Here is a 17483-nt window from a genome sequence, read left to right as displayed (position 1 = left end):
TCGACCCGGTCCGGTCCAGAGATGCGGGGAGGTATTCAGCGCTCGGAGGTGGCAACTTCTCTCTCCAAGCTGGGGGCGCATCTGACCTCACGTCCGGTAAGTCGCTGCGTATATCCGGCGGGGAGTGACACGCCCTCGGCTCGTTAGCTCCGCCCCAGATGGAATCGGCCCGTTGCTTCTCATTGGGTGCGGGGGGGTTACCGGGCTCCGCCCTTGACGAGGAGCTGACAGCCAGCCCCTTCGTGGTAACCCTGTGGGCGCACATGGCAATGGCGGCTAACCAAGCCGGTGTGAGGACGCACACTCCCCGCACCGCGGCCGCGCCACCCCCGCTGTGGTTGTAGTTGTTGTTGTTGTTATTTCATGGGGAAGAAGATGGGAGGAGGTATGGGAAGGTCCTAAACTCACTACTGGTGCCATACAATCACATTCTGGTGCAACGAAGAGTCAGAATTAATGGAAACGAGTCCTTAACTGACATAGACTAAGAATAACTAGCAAGATGTCCGAAAGTTGTCTACGTGAGATGCGGTGGACCTGGGCACGACATTTAATGGGGGAAGAAGGGGAAGGTCGGTTCTACAGAGTGTTGTTTACAGACAATGGGACTAGGGAATGGGGGATTGGGGATAGTTGGGGAGTATTGGGGAAATAGGGGAATATTTACAAGCGGATATGGAGGCCAAATCCCATATCCGCAACAATATCTATGGTCCTGGGAACTTAAAATCTGTCGAATCGACGTTGGAGAAACCGTCAGAGTGTGACGAATCTGCAGCAGGGAATTCGTTAATACAGCAATACACGTGGATTGAGGGATGTTTTGTCATCGCGCGTTTTCAAGGAGTTTGCGTAAACGAAAGAAGCTTTTAAACGTGTGCCGCGACAGCGTTGCAAGTTTAGTATTTGATCAGAAATTGCTATTTAATCATTAATGGAGCATTGGCAAAATAGCATCTTGCAGCCAAGTGTGCGCTCACATCCGAATGTGTCACCCAAATCCCTTTGGGACCGTCTGACGTTGTGAATGCGGCCAGGGTCAGGATCGTTTAAAAATGGCAATCCCAGTGGGACACCACCACGAAGGGTACGTTCTGTTACAGGATGAATCCAGCGTGTGAGAGACCTATATAGTTTTATGGATATCCCATACCGGTAGGCCTCCTTTTCAATATATTTTCTTTTCAACACACTATGTTCAGGCGCGTTCGCAGAGCCTCGCTGCTCTCAAAACGCCATGGCGCTCAAAAGAAGGAGAAGAATCTAAATACCAATGCACGTGTATAAACATCGGAAATCGCGAGCACTTCCGGGTTCGCTGATGACGGGGTGTGTTTGTCCCAGTCCCTGTCCCTGTCCTGTACCACTTCATTCTGGCTGTCCGTGTTTGCGAGATGGACGAGCGGCCAGATTGCGATTGCAGGTACATGACGATGGCGGTTTTTATTGTGGTCGATGATCCACGGTCGTGGCCTGTGGAGATGCACCCTCCCACCTCCTTATTTTGCCTTCATCTGTTGCTTTGACATTTCTCATGTAAAGTTTACGTGAGAAATGTCAAAGCAACAGCTAAGAGTGCACGGTGTGTAAATAGCATCGTTTACGGTAAACGATGCTATTTACACATCGTGCACTCTTCGCGTTTAAATCCAATGTTGGATAAATAATAGCCGGTTGCTGCAGATAGTAAAACTAAACGATAAATAAATTGGCAGAGCGGGTTGGTGGTGTTGTGGTCCGTGTTGCAAACAAAATATGAGAAAACGTTTAGAAATGAGATACACCGACCTCCTCAATAATGGTGTGTGTGTGTCCCCCTGTGTATGTGTGTGTGTCCCCCTGTGTATGTGTGTGTGTCCCCCTGTGTATGTGTGTGTGTCCCCCTGTGTATGTGTGTGTGTCCCCCTGTGTATGTGTGTGTGTCCCCCTGTGTATGTGTGTGTGTCCCCCTGTGTATGTGTGTGTGTCACCCTGTGTATGTGTGTGTGTCCCCCTGTGTATGTGTGTGTGTCCCCCTGTGTATGTGTGTGTGTCCCCCTGTGTATGTGTGTGTGTCCCCCTGTGTATGTGTGTGTGTCCCCCTGTGTATGTGTGTGTGTCCCCCTGTGTATGTGTGTGTGTCCCCCTGTGTATGTGTGTGTGTCCCCCTGTGTATGTGTGTGTGTCCCCCTGTGTATGTGTGTGTGTCCCCCTGTGTATGTGTGTGTGTCCCCCTGTGTGTGTGTGTCCCCCCCCCTGTGTGTGTGTGTGTCCCCCCCTGTGTGTGTGTGTGTCCCCCCCTGTGTGTGTGTGTGTCCCCCCCTGTGTGTGTGTGTGTCCCCCCCTGTGTGTGTGTGTGTCCCCCCCTGTGTGTGTGTGTCCCCCCCTGTGTGTGTGTGTCCCCCCCTGTGTGTGTGTGTCCCCCCCTGTGTGTGTGTGTGTGTCCCCCCTGTGTGTGTGTGTGTGTGTGTCCCCCCCCTGTGTGTGTGTGTCCCCCCTGTATGTGTGTGTGTCCCCCCTGTATGTGTGTGTGTGTGTCCCCCCTGTGTGTGTGTGTGTGTGTGTGTGTGTCCCCCGTGTGTGTGTGTGTGTGTGTGTGTGTGTGTGTGTGTGTGTGTGTGTGTGTGTGTGTGTGTCCTGTGTGTGTGTGTGTGTCCCCCCTGTGTGTGTGTGTGTGTCCCCCCTGTGTGTGTGTGTGTGTGTGTGTGTGTGTGTGTGTGTGTGTGTGTGTCCCCCTGTGTGTGTGTGTGTGTGTGTGTGTGTGTGTGTGTGTGTGTGTGTCCCTGTGTGTGTGTGTGTGTGTGTGTGTGTGTCCCCCCCTGTGTGTGTGTGTGTGTGTGTCCCCCCCTGTGTGTGTGTGTGTGTGTGTGTGTGTGTGTGTGTGTGTGTGTGTGTGTGTGTGTGTGTCCCCCTGTGTGTGTGTGTCCCCCTGTGTGTGTGTCCCCCCCTGTGTGTGTGTCCCCCCCTGTGTGTGTGTCCCCCCCTGTGTGTGTGTCCCCCCCTGTGTGTGTGTCCCCCCCTGTGTGTGTGTCCCCCCCTGTGTGTGTGTCCCCCCCTGTGTGTGTGTCCCCCCCTGTGTGTGTGTCCCCCCCTGTGTGTGTGTCCCCCCCTGTGTGTGTGTCCCCCCCTGTGTGTGTGTGTGTGTCCCCCTGTGTGTGTGTGTGTCCCCCTGTGTGTGTGTGTGTCCCCCTGTGTGTGTGTGTGTCCCCCTGTGTGTGTGTGTGTCCCCCTGTGTGTGTGTGTGTCCCCCTGTGTGTGTGTGTGTCCCCCTGTGTGTGTGTGTGTCCCCCTGTGTGTGTGTGTGTCCCCCTGTGTGTGTGTGTGTCCCCCTGTGTGTGTGTGTGTCCCCCTGTGTGTGTGTGTGTCCCCCTGTGTGTGTGTGTGTCCCCCTGTGTGTGTGTGTGTCCCCCTGTGTGTGTGTGTGTGTGTGTGTCCCCCTGTGTGTGTGTGTGTGTGTCCCCCTGTGTGTGTGTGTGTGTGTGTCCCCCTGTGTGTGTGTGTGTGTGTCCCCCTGTGTGTGTGTGTGTGTCCCCCTGTGTGTGTGTGTGTGTCCCCCTGTGTGTGTGTGTGTGTGTCCCCCTGTGTGTGTGTGTGTGTGTCCCCCTGTGTGTGTGTGTGTGTGTGTCCCCCTGTGTGTGTGTGTGTCCCCCTGTGTGTGTGTGTGTCCCCCTGTGTGTGTGTGTGTGTCCCCCTGTGTGTGTGTGTGTGTCCCCCTGTGTGTGTGTGTGTGTCCCCCTGTGTGTGTGTGTGTGTCCCCCTGTGTGTGTGTGTCCACGCGTCGGTGGTTATCTCCATATGTGGGTTTCTGAAGGTGGAGCGGAGCCTTCCCAGGTCTCTAAGTGTAGCTACCTTCGATTTGAGAAAGGGTCTAGTTTCATGGACCAAGCTGTGAAGTGTTGTTCTCTGTTTTGTTACAAGGGCTCCTTTCAGGATCGGGACCGAGCCCCAGACAGCTTCCAACTGAGTTTCTTTGTAGTAATGTTCCCAGGGATGGTTTTTAAGATCTCTGTAAGGCTGTTCTTCATCATTCTGTTGCTCCAATTATGCCTTGTACAATTTAGGTGCTCTTCAGATTCCAGGACCTTGTCACTTCATTTTTGAGATTTTTTTTTTTTTTTTTTTTTTTTTTTTGTATACAAGATCGAGGCTCGTGGAAGAGCGAACATTAATCACACAGAAAGACAAACAGACACATAAAACAAATAACATCGGGAGCGGTAGACAAGATGGGGAGAGAGGGGGAAGGACACAAACACAACATTTGAGAGCAGGGACCGAGAGACATGGAGACATGGAGAGATCTGTGGGAGGGAGAGGGCTTTGGGGGGGAGGCATGTGAAGGGGGGGAGGCATGTGAAGGGGGGGAGGCATGTGAAGGGGGGGGGGGTGGGAGAGGTATAAACATATGGACACTGCCAGGATTTCCAGGAAATAAGTTGGAATTTCAAACAAGGTGGATCTGGGGTGAATTAGTGGGGGTAGAAAAGATCAAGGTTATGGATGGGGGAAGATAAGAGATGGTGGTGAACAGCTGTTTTAAAGACCTGGAGGGAGGAGTGGGATTGAAGGGAGTGTGGGAGTTTGTTCCACAGGCGGGAGAAAAGAGGAATGAAAGAGTGAAGGTGAGCAGAGAGGCATGTGAAGGGGGGGAGGCATGTGAAGGGGGGGGGGGGGGTGGGAGAGGTATAAACATATGGACACTGCCAGGATTTCCAGGAAATAAGTTGGAATTTCAAACAAGGTGGATCTGGGGTGAATTAGTGGGGGTAGAAAAGATCAAGGTTATGGATGGGGGAAGATAAGAGATGGTGGTGAACAGCTGTTTTAAAGACCTGGAGGGAGGAGTGGGATTGAAGGGAGTGAGGGAGTTTGTTCCAGAGGCGGGAGAAAAGAGGAATGAAAGAGTGAAGGTGAGCAGAGAGCCGAGATTTCGGTAGTTTAACCATCAGAGGGTTGCTGGCAGATCTTGTGCGACCTGTAGGAATATTTGGGGGACAGAGCACAGAGAGAGCTGGGGGTGCAAGGCCGGAGAGGAGTCGGTAGAAGACAGAAAGACCACCTACCTGCCTGCGGTGAGTGAGTGAAAGGCCCTCAGAGATAGCTTCATCGCGGGAGATTCCAATAATTCTGAAAGCTTTGGTTTCAACAGCGTGAAGCCGAGCTAGGTGTGAGGCAGGAGCACCGGCCCATAGTGGAGAACAGTATTCCATTGAGCTGCGGATGAAAGCCTTGTATGTGGTGAGGAGCTCAGGTGTGCCGAGGAAGGACTTCGCACGACGGAGGATGCCCAGTCGGCGACTGGCTTTGGAGGCCAGCTTGGAAATGTGGTTTTCCCAAGAAAGATCATGGCAGATAGTGAGACCCAAAATCTTGAGCGACAGAACTTCTTGGAGAGGATTGTTGAGAAAGTAGATGGGAGGGTTGTCCAGTCGATCTTTTCGGAGAGACATAGTAAGAGTGTGAGATTTGTCAGGATTGAAAGACATGTTCCACTTGTTTGACCAGTCTGTGATTTTCTCCAGGTCTTCAGAGAGTGAGGAGGCAGCAGACTGCCGATCTGAGGGAAGAGGAATGGAGCGGCAGAGAGTGGAGTCATCAGCAAAGAGATAGAGAGGATTTTCGAGAGAGTCAGAGAGATCATTGATGAAGACCAGAAAAAGCACGGGGCCCAGAACACTGCCTTGGGGAACTCCAGCCTGAACAGGAAGAGGAGATGAGAGAAACCCATTCAGGGCCACACGTTGACGACGACTAGAGAGGAAGTCCGCCAGCCATGCGTGGAGATTTCCATGGATACCAAAGGAGGAGAGTTTGGTGAGCAGAGCGGGGTGCCAGACCGTGTCGAAGGCACGTGATATGTCGAGGGAGACAGCTCTAATTTCCTGTTTGGCATTGAGGACCTCCATCCATTGTTGAGACAGCAGAAGCAGCATGTCCAGAGGAGAGTGACCTGGTCTGAAACCAAATTGATGATCAGAGATCAAGCCATTGGAGAAGAGGAAAGATTTCATATCCGAAGCAATGATGGATTCCATGACTTTGCTGATAATTGGGAGAAGGCTGATTGGTCTGTAGTTGCTAGGATCTGTTTTTGCACCTTTTTTGTGCAAAGCGGTGATGTTGGCTGATTTCCAAGCAGATGGCAGTTGACCTTGAGCAAAAGAGAGGGTGAAGAGAACAGAGAGAGGGTGAGATAGAGCAGCAGAGCAGGATTTTAGGACCCGTGGGCTGATGCCGTCGGGTCCAGTTGCAGAATCAGAGTCGAGGGTTGACAGAAACTTTTCCACCTTGTCAGGAGGAAAGGACACGGAGTCCAGGAGCAGCAGGGTACGACTGGGTATGGTGGGTACAGAGAGGGATGGGTTTGGGACACAAGATTTAGAGGCAAACACAGAGTTGAGGCATTCAGCTTTTTCACGTGCGGAGTCAGCTGTGTAGCCGTTTGAGGTAAGGGAGGGGATGGAGGGGGAACAAACACCAGAAACGGATTTGACCAGACGCCACCAGGATTTGGAAGAGGGAGACAGATAATAGAGTTCGGTCTTGAGAACGGAGAGATATTGTTTCCTGGCTCTCCTGAGGGTGGACACACACTTGTTTCGGGCTTTGTGAAAGGAAATGAGATTTCCTTCCGTTGGATTTGCTTTCCAGGAGACGAAGGCAAGTTGTTTCTGGGCAACAGCCTCACCACAAGATTCCGTGTACCATGGACGGGAGGAAGGGTATGACAACTGAAGACGAGATGGGATAAATCTGTGCATGAGAGAGAGCAATTTACTTTGGAAGAATTCCCAGGATGAGTTGATGTCAGAGGTGGTAGCGATGGGAGACCAGTCCAGATGATTGATGGCTGCTTGAAGACCGTGCCAGTTGGCCTGAGTGAAATGCCAGACTCGTCGACGCTGAGCAGGCTCCCTGAGGATGGTCAGAGAGATGTCCACTTTAACAAGGACATGATCAGATGATCCGATCGGAGCAGAAGAAGAGCAACAGACATTTTCAGGGAAGTTAGTCATAACCAAGTCCAGAAGAGAAGATGTTCCGTTGACTGAGATCCGGGTCGGGAAATTGACAGATTGTGTCAGTCCCCAGTGAGTCGCAGAAGTCCTTTGCTGAGGAGCCATGGCTGGTGAGAGAGGTACCCACACCCAGCCAACTGGCATGATGACAGTTGAAATCACCACATATGAGGAAGAGAGAGTTGGGATGAGTAGATAGAAGTTGGTCCATATCATCAGACAGCGATATGTAGATGGAGTCATCACTGTTTGGTGGACGGTACAACACACATATGAACAAGAGGTGGGAGCGAAGGGGAAGCCGTAGCCAGAGGTATTCCTGGGGGTGAGGTGGAGAGAGTGCAGTGCAGGGCGAGTGAGGAAGAGAGTTTTTGATAAAGATAGCAACCCCGCCTCCAGGACGAGGCTCAGGTCTATCATACCGGAGGAGGGAGTAGCCCGGGAGAGATACTATGGAATCAGAGACATCATAAAGGAGGAAAGTTTCTGTTAAGCAGATCACGTCTGGTTTGACAGAAGCAACCTGTATGGAGAGATCAGTTAAGTTTGAACGAAGGCCCCGGATGTTTGAGGTCCATACCGTTAATGAAGAGGAAGGGGGAGCATCAGATACAGAACAGGGGGGAGGAGGGGTAGGGTAAGATGTGGAAGAGGTGGAAGAGATAGGGAGAGCTGTTGAAGGTGTGTCAGAGATTTCAGAATAGCTCGGAGAAAGGGAAGGATGGGGCGGACAAAAGGTTTGATGGTGATTGGGTGAGCCACAATGAGGTGTTATTTGAGGAGGGGGAAGAGCGAGGCAGAAGGTTGGGGGAGATGGAGGTGAGAGTTTGAAGGGGGAAGAAGCGGGGAGGACGCTTTGAGGAGGGGGAGTGAGAGAGGGGAAATTGAGAAGCAATGAGGGTGGGGAGATTTGAAGGGGAGGGGTGAGGGGGGAGTTTGGGAGGGAAGGGACAAGGGGAGGGATTTGAAAGGGATGGGATATGGGGGAGATTTGGAGGGGAGGGGTGAGGCAGGAGTCTAGGAGGGGAGGGGCGAGGGGGCGTCTTGGCGGGGAGGGGTGAGGGGGTAGTTTAGGAGGGAGGGGGCAAGGGGGGAGATTTGAAAGGGATGGGTGATGGGGAAGATTTGGAGGGGAGGGGTGATGGGGAAGATTTGGAGGGGAGGGGTTATGGGGAAGATTTGGAGGGGAGGGGTGAGATTGGATTTTTGAAAGTGTACGATTTATGGGAAACGAACATTTATTGCAAAATGAGTTTCTTGTGACCTTCGAGTTAAAAATACGTTTAAGGACGCTGGATGGAGGATGGAGTGCAGGAGAGTTTAGGGAATGTAGAAAAAAGGCACTATAGGAGATGGATATTTTTTTGGGGATGAATTGATTTGGTGAGCAAGTCGAAAGCAGCCTTTTAAAGAAGAAGAAGAAAAAGGTGTTATAAAATATGACGGAATACATAACTTGAGGGGAAAGTGTAAACATTGAAGGTTAATGAGTGAAAACTATCTGGGGAAATGGGGGAGAAACACGTGGTCGAAGAACGAACGAACGAATAAGAATGAATAAACGAATGAGAACAGAGAAGGAAATGTTTTTTTTGTTTTGTTTTTTTTTGAGTTGAGATTTACACAAGGAAGTAGGCTATGGGTGAAAAGACTGGGAATACAGAGAACGAAAGTTATTGGATCACAAAACGACGGACCGCTGAGAGAAAAACAAAGCCTCAAGGTTGTACAGTGCACACTGTACAAGGCCTCAAGACACGATACGGCAAACAGACGATCAATTTATGAAAGATAAACACCGAGAAACAACCAAAGTTGCACACAATAACTTCACACACCGAAACATAAATACAGTTTCGACAAAATACAATTGTGAACAGACTTAACTTCGAAAAACGTGGAGACCGTGTGGAGCTTCGAAAATCCCTCCCACCGTCTCCGAGATTTTGATATTTAGTCATTTTCTTGATTTCTGTGTTTCGACCAAAATCCATGGGTACTGAAACCTCAATTAGCAATGCCTTATTTCCTTTTTTGTAGCCAAGTACGATATCCGGTCACAATGCTTTGTTGTCTGGGCTCACACTCGATGGGATCATAACTCGAAGTGAGCACGATGTCTTTGTTTTCAATAAATTGCTTTTGGTTGATGTTTCCATGAGTTTTATTGGACTGGGATATTGATTTTTTGGCAGATGTGCCTGAAAACTAGATATGCTAGAGGAAAACCTAAAACAGATTTTTAATCTGTGTGCAAAACCCGGTGGGTGATATTGGTTATATATTTTCTTCCTACAGAGCTGTTGGGTCAACATTCACCACAACCTTGAAATGACATTAGAATTGTGCTTACTAGTGAGATACCCGTGCTACACACGGTTGGGAGGCCAGGGACAAACAGGCAATGCAGATACGGCGAATGCTAAAGCATGAAACCAATAAATTCCACATTCCTGTAGTACCCTCAGCGCACCACGTCAGACATGGACAGCACGTTCGTGAAGGACTTACATTAAAAACGTACCTGTACGCACACAAACGGGTACGTTCACGTATAGAAACATCGATCGTGGGTCCGTGGCGAATCTGCATATGGCGATCTGCGAAGTTCACGTTTAGAAAGTGGAAACCATCACGGCATTTCGTCATTCACTTGAATTCAATCTCTTTTTTTTCATTCCAAACAACATAACTCCAATCACAAATGAAATAGCATTAATATAAAAAAATTAACTTTTAACAACATTGTTAATGTTTCCTTCATTGTAAAAACTACCAAGTCAACAGTTAAAAGGATTTTGAGCCGTTAGGTGTTATGGCCTTGGCAAGATCGATGGAGACAGCAATCTGTTAGCGTATACACCGCCCAAATAGCTATGTGGAATTATCTCGTGTAGAGATTAAACCCACGTCGTTTGAACTTTGGCCGAGGCCATTATTTACTTTTAATGATGTTTATATACGAATCAAAAAGAAGATAATTGGTTTTGGGTCGTCCTTTCCGCATATCTCGTGGGATTTTGATTTGGAGAGACGGCCGTGATGGCGGGGAGGGGGTTGGCATTCTCTCAAGCAGGGATTCAACCCATGTCCTTATTAAAAGGTCTTTGTCCGAGGTCACTGAGTCCGATCGGTGCAGCCGTTTGTGCGGCACCCGGGAAAATAACGTTATGCAGGAGTCCAAACCTGAAAATTTTGGAGGCCAAAGCTGAAATTGCAAAAACAATATACCCTATTTTACTCCAGGAGTTCCCAGGATTACCCACCCAAACTATCGTTGCGATCGGTTCAGCTGTTTTTGCCGTACCTTCGAACGGACGGAGGGATGGACATTTGGTGAGTTATAGTAAGATTGTGAATTATTTAACTTCTAATCTCTGTCTGCTACTCTCTTCTTTTCTTTTAGTTTCTCTGACCTTACTGCAGACAAGCCTGCTAGAACACATGCAGCTACTTTGCTGTCTGGTCTTGCCCAGCTTCGTTCATGCGCACGCTTCTGTGACATTCGTTTAATTGCTGGTGGGGCTGGTTTAATGTCTGGAGTACCTCTTCAACCATGTGGAGCAGTTGGAGAAGCACCACTTGGCGGTGAATGCAAGGGAGAACAAAACATTGGAAAAGACAATCCAGAGGTGGTGAAGGAAAGGATTACGGGACAACCTGTTGGGCATGGGAAAATGAGGCAAGGTGCACATGCTTTTCTTGCTCACAAAGCTGTGCTTGCTGCTGCAAGCCCTTACTTTTCCGCAATGTTTGATGTAGGTATGCTTGAGGCAGAGAAAAAAGAGATTACAATTTATGGGGTTGAAACGGACATCTTAGGATCACTTCTGGATTTCATTTACTCTGGTAAGTGCTTTGCTTTTAAAAAGGTGGGCTCTTGTCCTTGTGATTATGGTGGATATGTGGAGGCATAATTTGAGGCCCACTTCAGGCATGAGAAATTTCTGTTTCTGTGGATTTCTACATTTTCTGTAATCGGTGGAAATGATCGATAATAATCATACTAAAATATGCAATTTGGTGTCTCTTTTTCTGACCGCGATACTTTTCGGTCGTTACCTATCCAATCTCAACCAAACTTGACAGGAGGATTATGGGTCACACGATGGAGGATGTCCGCCTTGGGCGAAATCCTTGTTGAGGTCTGTATCCATGTTAATGTAGCTCGTAGTGCCGTTTTTCCAAGTCAGCTTCTAATAACAAAAGGAATAACAACACTTGTGATAATAGCATAGCATTAATGGTGTTACAAAACAGAATTTATACTAATAATGCCACCCCTTCCCAAGGGGGTTTTTTCTCCTTGGACAAATGCCATGTCAACGTGTATAAATGGCTTGTATTGCTGCTTTGTGGGGCACCCCAAAATATGATAAACCAAAAACATGTATGATTGCCTTTTGAACCAGTGCCTACCGTTGTTTAACACTAAACTGAAAGTGAAGAAACCCAGGATGTGTTCAGTTACCAAACTGCTATCTAGCGCTTGCCAAGCCAGCAATTACTTATCAAATGTTTTGAATGGAGTGCCTGCTTGAATGCTTGAGCCACTTGGCGAGTGCTCTACAAGAAACTTGGTAACTGAACACAGCTCCAACGTTCTTGATGCCTGAGCCTAGATCTACTCTAATCTATTGTTATGTTTATGGGGGGTGGGGTGAAAGAATACCATAGGAGAGCTTTTTTTTTCTTTCTTTTTTTGTATACAGAGTCGAGGCTCGTGAAAGAGCCAACATTTATCAAACAAACAAATCAAACAAGCAAACAACACACAAAAAGGGGAGCGGTCGACAAGATGGGGAGATAAGGGGAGGAAGCACACAAACACAACATTTGAGAGCAGGGACATCGGGAGATGTTTTTGGAGGGAGAGGGCCTGGGAGGAGGCAGGATATAAAACGCAAGGACACCAAGGACTTCCAGGAAAGAAGTCAAAAGTCACCTCAAAAAAGTGGATTTGGGGTGAAATTAGTGGGGGTAGAAAAGATCAAGGTTTTGTATTGGGGAAGATAAGAGATGGTGGTGAACAGCCGTTTTAAAGACCTGGAGGGAGGAGTGGGATTGAAGAGAGTGAGGGAGTTTGTTCCAGAGGCGGGAGAAAAGAGGAATGAAGGAGTGAAGGTGAGCAGAGGGTCTTGATTTTGGCAGTTTAACCATAAGAGGGTTGCAGGCAGATCTTGTGCGACCTGCAGGAATATTTGGGGGACAGAGTCCAGAGAGAGCTGGGGGAGCAAGGCCGGAGAGGAGTCAGTAGAAGACGGAAAGGCCCTCGGAGATAGCGTCATAGCGGCACTAGCGAAAGGCCCTCGGAGATAGCGGCGCTTTGTAGGAACGAACCTTTGTTGCGGTCAGTGTGAGGAGGCTGTTGCAGCTGTTAAGGAGGAGCTGGAGGCCACGCTAGCCCTCCCTGACAGTGGAGGAAATCGTCTTCGGGACTCGTATAGGAAGTAGCACTCGTATAGGACTCGTATAAAGCTACAACTGTATAGGAAGTAGCATGGACCCTGGATGCGTAGGATAAATTTTGATGTATAGTAGGTCGGATACTGTAGCTCAAGGTTGTTTTAATTGTTCTTCACAGGGGGGGGGGGGGTGGGAGGGGGGAGGTAAAGCAGTGCTAATTAGTGTCGGGATTAAAGATAATTTTCCCCAGTGTGTGCGTGCTTTCCCTCTGTAATCTTTCCCTATACGTTTTGCTGCCATGAAAGCCACATTTAAATTACATTTACGAACCAAGCTAAGCCGGCCCTATGAACACTTGTGGCAAAAGGCCACGCCCCCGGAGTGGTGCGATGGGGGGGTGGAGAAAGACGCCCCTTGAGTGGTATGATGGAGGGGGGGGGGGGATGGAGAAAGAGCCGGCAGCCATGCCGCCCGATGGACGTGATTGGCCCAGAGGAGAATGAGGTGTTTTGGAAGGAGCTTCGCGATTGGTCGGGGTGACATCAGGAGAGCTAGAGCTCGAGGAGGGAAGGAAGCTCAAACAAGACGCTGCCCATTTTGTTTCGTTGGTGCGATATATGTTCTTGTGTTGGATGGATTTTTGGCACTTTGTAGGAACGAACCTTTGTTGCGGTCAGTGTGAGGAGGCTGTTGCAGCTGTTGAGGAGCTGGAGGCCACGCTATCCCTCCCTGACAGTGGAGGAAATCGTCTTCGGGACTCGCCGCCTGCCTGTGGAGCCGAAAGTGCTTCCCGTGCGAGTGGCTCCATTGAGCTTCAACAACCGCCAAGCTCCTCAAAGGACCTTCTGAGGCCAGCTAAGTGCTGAAAGGGGATTTCTTTTTATTTTCTTACCTTTCCCTGTGTACGTCTTTGTGTCCGTCTGGGGGTACCTCACCGTAGAATTTTACCTCAGTATTTCTTTCCATTGTTTCTTTCAATTATTTCTATTCATTGCTTTGTTTTTATTAAATCGTTGTATTTTCATGTGTCATGTTTCTTTGTTCATGGGATTGGGAATAAACCCGTGTTTCTTTTTGTCAGATAAACGTCTCGCAGCCATCCATCTTGCGTGCACGAAACCCGCCATATATTTGGATACCGCCTCAGGAGTTAAAGCTGGTTCGGTTATCAGTCATCAGACGATCTTAATCGCTGGTGACACGACACTATATACCCCAGAGAGGATAATAACATGACCCTTCCTGCCGGTCCCGTACGGAGTGGGTGTATTAGTATGATGCAAATTCTGATACAGCCTTGCTCGATAACATTATTGTTGCATTTAATTTGTGAAACTGTAGTTCAGCTTTATGAAAAGTGTGCATTATAAACGGACAAGTATCAAGCAATTTTAGATGTTTGTCTCTGCATGGGCAGCCAGCCATAAGATGTGATTGTAATTGGCATGTTTGGCCCAGAATTGTTCTTTGTGATTATGTGATCAGTAGTGAAGAGCATTATAATAATAAATAAGTAAAAAGGGCCAATGCCTCTTGGCTCAGCTGGTAGAACCAGGGAACCACTAGTAGGTATGTATGACAGACAAAATATCTAACGGAGAACAAAGTAAATACAGTTGGACCCCATCATTCGTGGTCCCAACATTAATGGGTACCGCGTATTCATGGTTTTTCATGGGCGCAAATTTTTTTTGCCGTGAGCATAACAATTCTAAAACGTATCTTCCACGAGTCGCGAGCATGACCGGCTTCTGCATTCACAACCCTGTGCTTCACGTTTTCACGGCTTTTCGCGGCCACATAAAAATATTTTAGCGGCACTATAAGTGAACTTCGCGGGATATTCCACAATTCACACTGTAAACAGCTTCACAGGATATCCCACCATTCACTCGTCCTGTGTGCTCCCCAAGTCGGTGGTTGTCAGCTGTAGTGCTTGATGCATGGTTTCTGGTGGTTTTTATTGTCCCCCGTCGCACAGCGGAGCGAAAGGGGGACTATGGTTTTCCCCTCCGTCCGTGCGTGCGGGCGTGCGTGTTTGCGTGCATGCGTGCGTGCGTAAGCGAAGGACCGCATTCGAATTTGATGTGTGGGTGCAACCCACGTCAAAATCCAAGATGGCCGCCTCCATGTATGTCTGAACCTTGTGAGCGAAATATCATATCATATAGCATGTTTTCTGCGTCTTCCACTTTGTCAACTCACATCACTTCACCGACGGGGGACCTAGGGGTAACGCTTGTTAATTAGTGTGTTTAAATGCGGGATTCTGGCTCGGTGTATAGTGCAGTGTCATAAGGAACAGAGGAATAAATTAGAGGCAACGACACACAAGGAATTTACCCATAATCCCTAAGCTAATTAACATGCCCCACCCCTCGTGATGGGGACGAATACACGAGCTTAACCTGACACACGGTCTAATACAAATTTCCACTAATGGTACATCGAGATGGTTCTTCTTCTTCACGGCAGGCAGAGCACACTTTTCTATACATTCTACCTGAACTAAGGTATCCCTACCCCTTACAAACATAACAATATTAACTGATTAGATTTTGGGGGCAAAGGTCAAGGTCCTAATAGGTCTATAACTTAAGAACGGCTGAAATGGTCCAATTCAAACTTGGTACAGGTATGAATAATGATGTAAAGATTAACTAATTAGACTTTGGGGTCCTGAGGTCAAAGGTCAGAGGTCATGTCAGTTAAAAATGTGATACCTTGAGAACAGCTAAATGGATTTAAAGCAAACTTGGTACAAGTATTATAATGATGTCATAATGTTGGCGGAGGCATATCGATCGACGTCATGATGTCGAAGAGTGTCGTTCTAGTTCTATTGCAGATCATGGAGGCTCCCAGGGAGGGAGGGGTTGCCCCTGAAACTTTGGATCTCTAATTTGTCCCGTATTTACCAACCCATTTCTCTGAAACCCGATACAGCTCTTCTAATCGATGGTCCACAGGATCGCCCAGTCTTAGATTTTTTTGATTTTGTATTAGGGGGCCCACCAGGGAATCAGGCTGGCTTCCAGGGGGTCCCCAAAAATCAGCAGTGGTCTGAACTACAACCTCAAGAGATGACCGTCAGCCCACTCAGGGCTATTTTTTTTCATGTGTTTGTGAGAGGAGGTATTTTCACATGCTACATTATTCGGGTTGCAGCATTAGCCAAATGTCCCTACTGCGTCCGGGTTTATATCTGTGCATGTGCTCTGCAGTTAAAGTTTGACATGTGCAGAAGGCAATACTTTTTTTTTTCTTTTTTTTTTTACCCTTACTGCAATGCATGAATCCTTTCCACCCACCCTGCATGAATCCCTTGTGGACAACACTGCGTAGGCCAACAACATAAATGCTGGGTTTCCAGTAACATGTTCCTCAATGAATGGGGTAGGTAGGTAGGTCAGGATTGTTGTCCCCAGTCGCACAGTGGAGCGAAAGGGAGACTATGGTTTTCCCGTCCGTCCGTCTGTGCGTGCGTGCGGGCGTGCGTGCTTAAGCGAAGGACCGCATTCGAATTTGGTGTGTGGGTGCAACCCACGTCAAAATCCAACATGGCCGCCGTCATGTATGTCTGATGCCATGTATGTCTGAACCTTGTGAGCTGAATATCTTGAAAAATAAGCGAAGTACTAACTTCTAATCTAGTGTTTGGGTGTATCTCGGCACAAGGAAGAACGTTATTGAAAATTGGGTCGACACGTCAAAATCCAAGATGGCCGCCGCCATGGATGTCTGAACTTTGTGAGCGGAATATCTTGAAAAATAAGCGAAGTACCAACTTCTAATCTGGTGTGTGGGTGTATCTAGGCATAAGGAAGAACGCTATAGAAAATTGGGTCGCCACGTCAAAATCCAAGATGGCCGCCTCCATGTATGTCTGAACCTTGTGAGCGAAATATCATATCATAGCATGTTTTCTGCGTCTCCCACTTTGTCAACTCGCATCACTTCCCCGACGGGGTACCGAGGCGTAACGCTTGTTTTTGTATATTTAAATAGAAGATACATATGTTGATGGTTGGAAAGCTATGGAATCATACACTTCAACATGTCAATAGTGATCCAAGATTAAGGATAAATAGTATTGTGTACACAAGTGAGATGATTAAATGACACCAATTGAGCATCTCTGCAAGGATTCCTAAAATTGAAGCTGATTTCAGCAGTGAAAATGACAGGCTTTTAAACTTTTTAGTTTTTATGCCTCCGCCGACAAAGTTGCTGGAGGCATTATGTTTTCAGGTTGTCCGTCCGTCCACCCTTCCATCCTCCATCCGTCTGTCCTAAACCTAGTTTTTCTCAGCAACCATATGTCCGATTGAGACGAAACTTTCAGGGTAGGAGTGACTCATGCAGAATGTTTTTCTGATAATTGTGACATCATAGGTCATGTGGTGTGGCAGCCATCTTGGAGTAAAAGCAAATAATTAAAAAATTATTTCTCAAACTGCTGAATGGAAAAAATTGAAACTTGGCACATTGTCAAGTACTCCCAATGGGGAACAAAAGCATGATAATGATGATGGTGACATAGGTGAAGTGGTATACCAGCCAAAAATGTTTTAATCGAATTCCTTATCCTAAAAATCTGAAATTGCATGCACATGATCTATGACCCATTTGTATTGAAATATTAAATTTATGACCATAGGTCACATAGTTTGGCAGCCATTTTGGATTGAAGGATGATATGTCTGGTGGGGTAGTGATATGTAGAGCCGATAGATCTGAATAGGTAACATGCTTTGTGTGTCACGGTAAGGAAAACTACCTGTAATTTCATGTGTATGTGTTTTGTCGGGTAAGGAGTATACTTGTGAACCTACCAGGAGGTTCGTGTGTTAAGTCATGTAGGGATTAAGAATAAACCCCTGTGTGTCCTCACCTGGTTAGCCAAACTTTTGTCCCTTTTGGCACTGCACACCTGTAGACACCATAGGTAGATCCTTAGCGCAACACTAACGACCTTCCCTGACATGACTGAAAGAGAACCGGCAAAAGGAAACCAGGCCAGGACACCGCCGCATGGCCGCCACCATTTACACCTCCGACAGGCCTATCCACCTCGAT

General features: G+C 47.9%; 1 protein-coding gene across 4 annotated transcripts in view; it reads left to right on the top strand.

Annotated features, from left to right (window-relative positions):
• The first annotated feature begins 799 nt into the window (after positions 1-799).
• IPP (intracisternal A particle-promoted polypeptide) overlaps positions 800-17483 on the top strand; it is a 30943-nt gene continuing 14259 nt past the window's right edge. Inside the window, exons 1-2 of one of the 4 annotated variants that reach the window (XM_068111219.2) lie at positions 800-1087; positions 10405-10685. In XM_068111219.2, coding sequence (XP_067967320.2) covers positions 1056-1087; positions 10405-10685 — 313 coding nt within the window. In that variant the 5' untranslated portion in view covers positions 800-1055. Of the gene's footprint in view, positions 1088-1255; positions 1424-10404; positions 10848-17483 lie in introns of those variants that run through there. The other 3 variants (XM_068111203.2, XM_078771702.1, XM_068111210.2) reach the window with 3 other exon arrangements.

Source organism: Myxine glutinosa, chromosome 1 (assembly GCF_964187855.1).
Source record: "Myxine glutinosa chromosome 1, kmMyxGlut1.1, whole genome shotgun sequence".
Classification (NCBI taxonomy): Eukaryota; Metazoa; Chordata; class Myxini; order Myxiniformes; family Myxinidae; genus Myxine; species Myxine glutinosa.
This window is presented reverse-complemented; position numbering and strand designations above follow the sequence as displayed.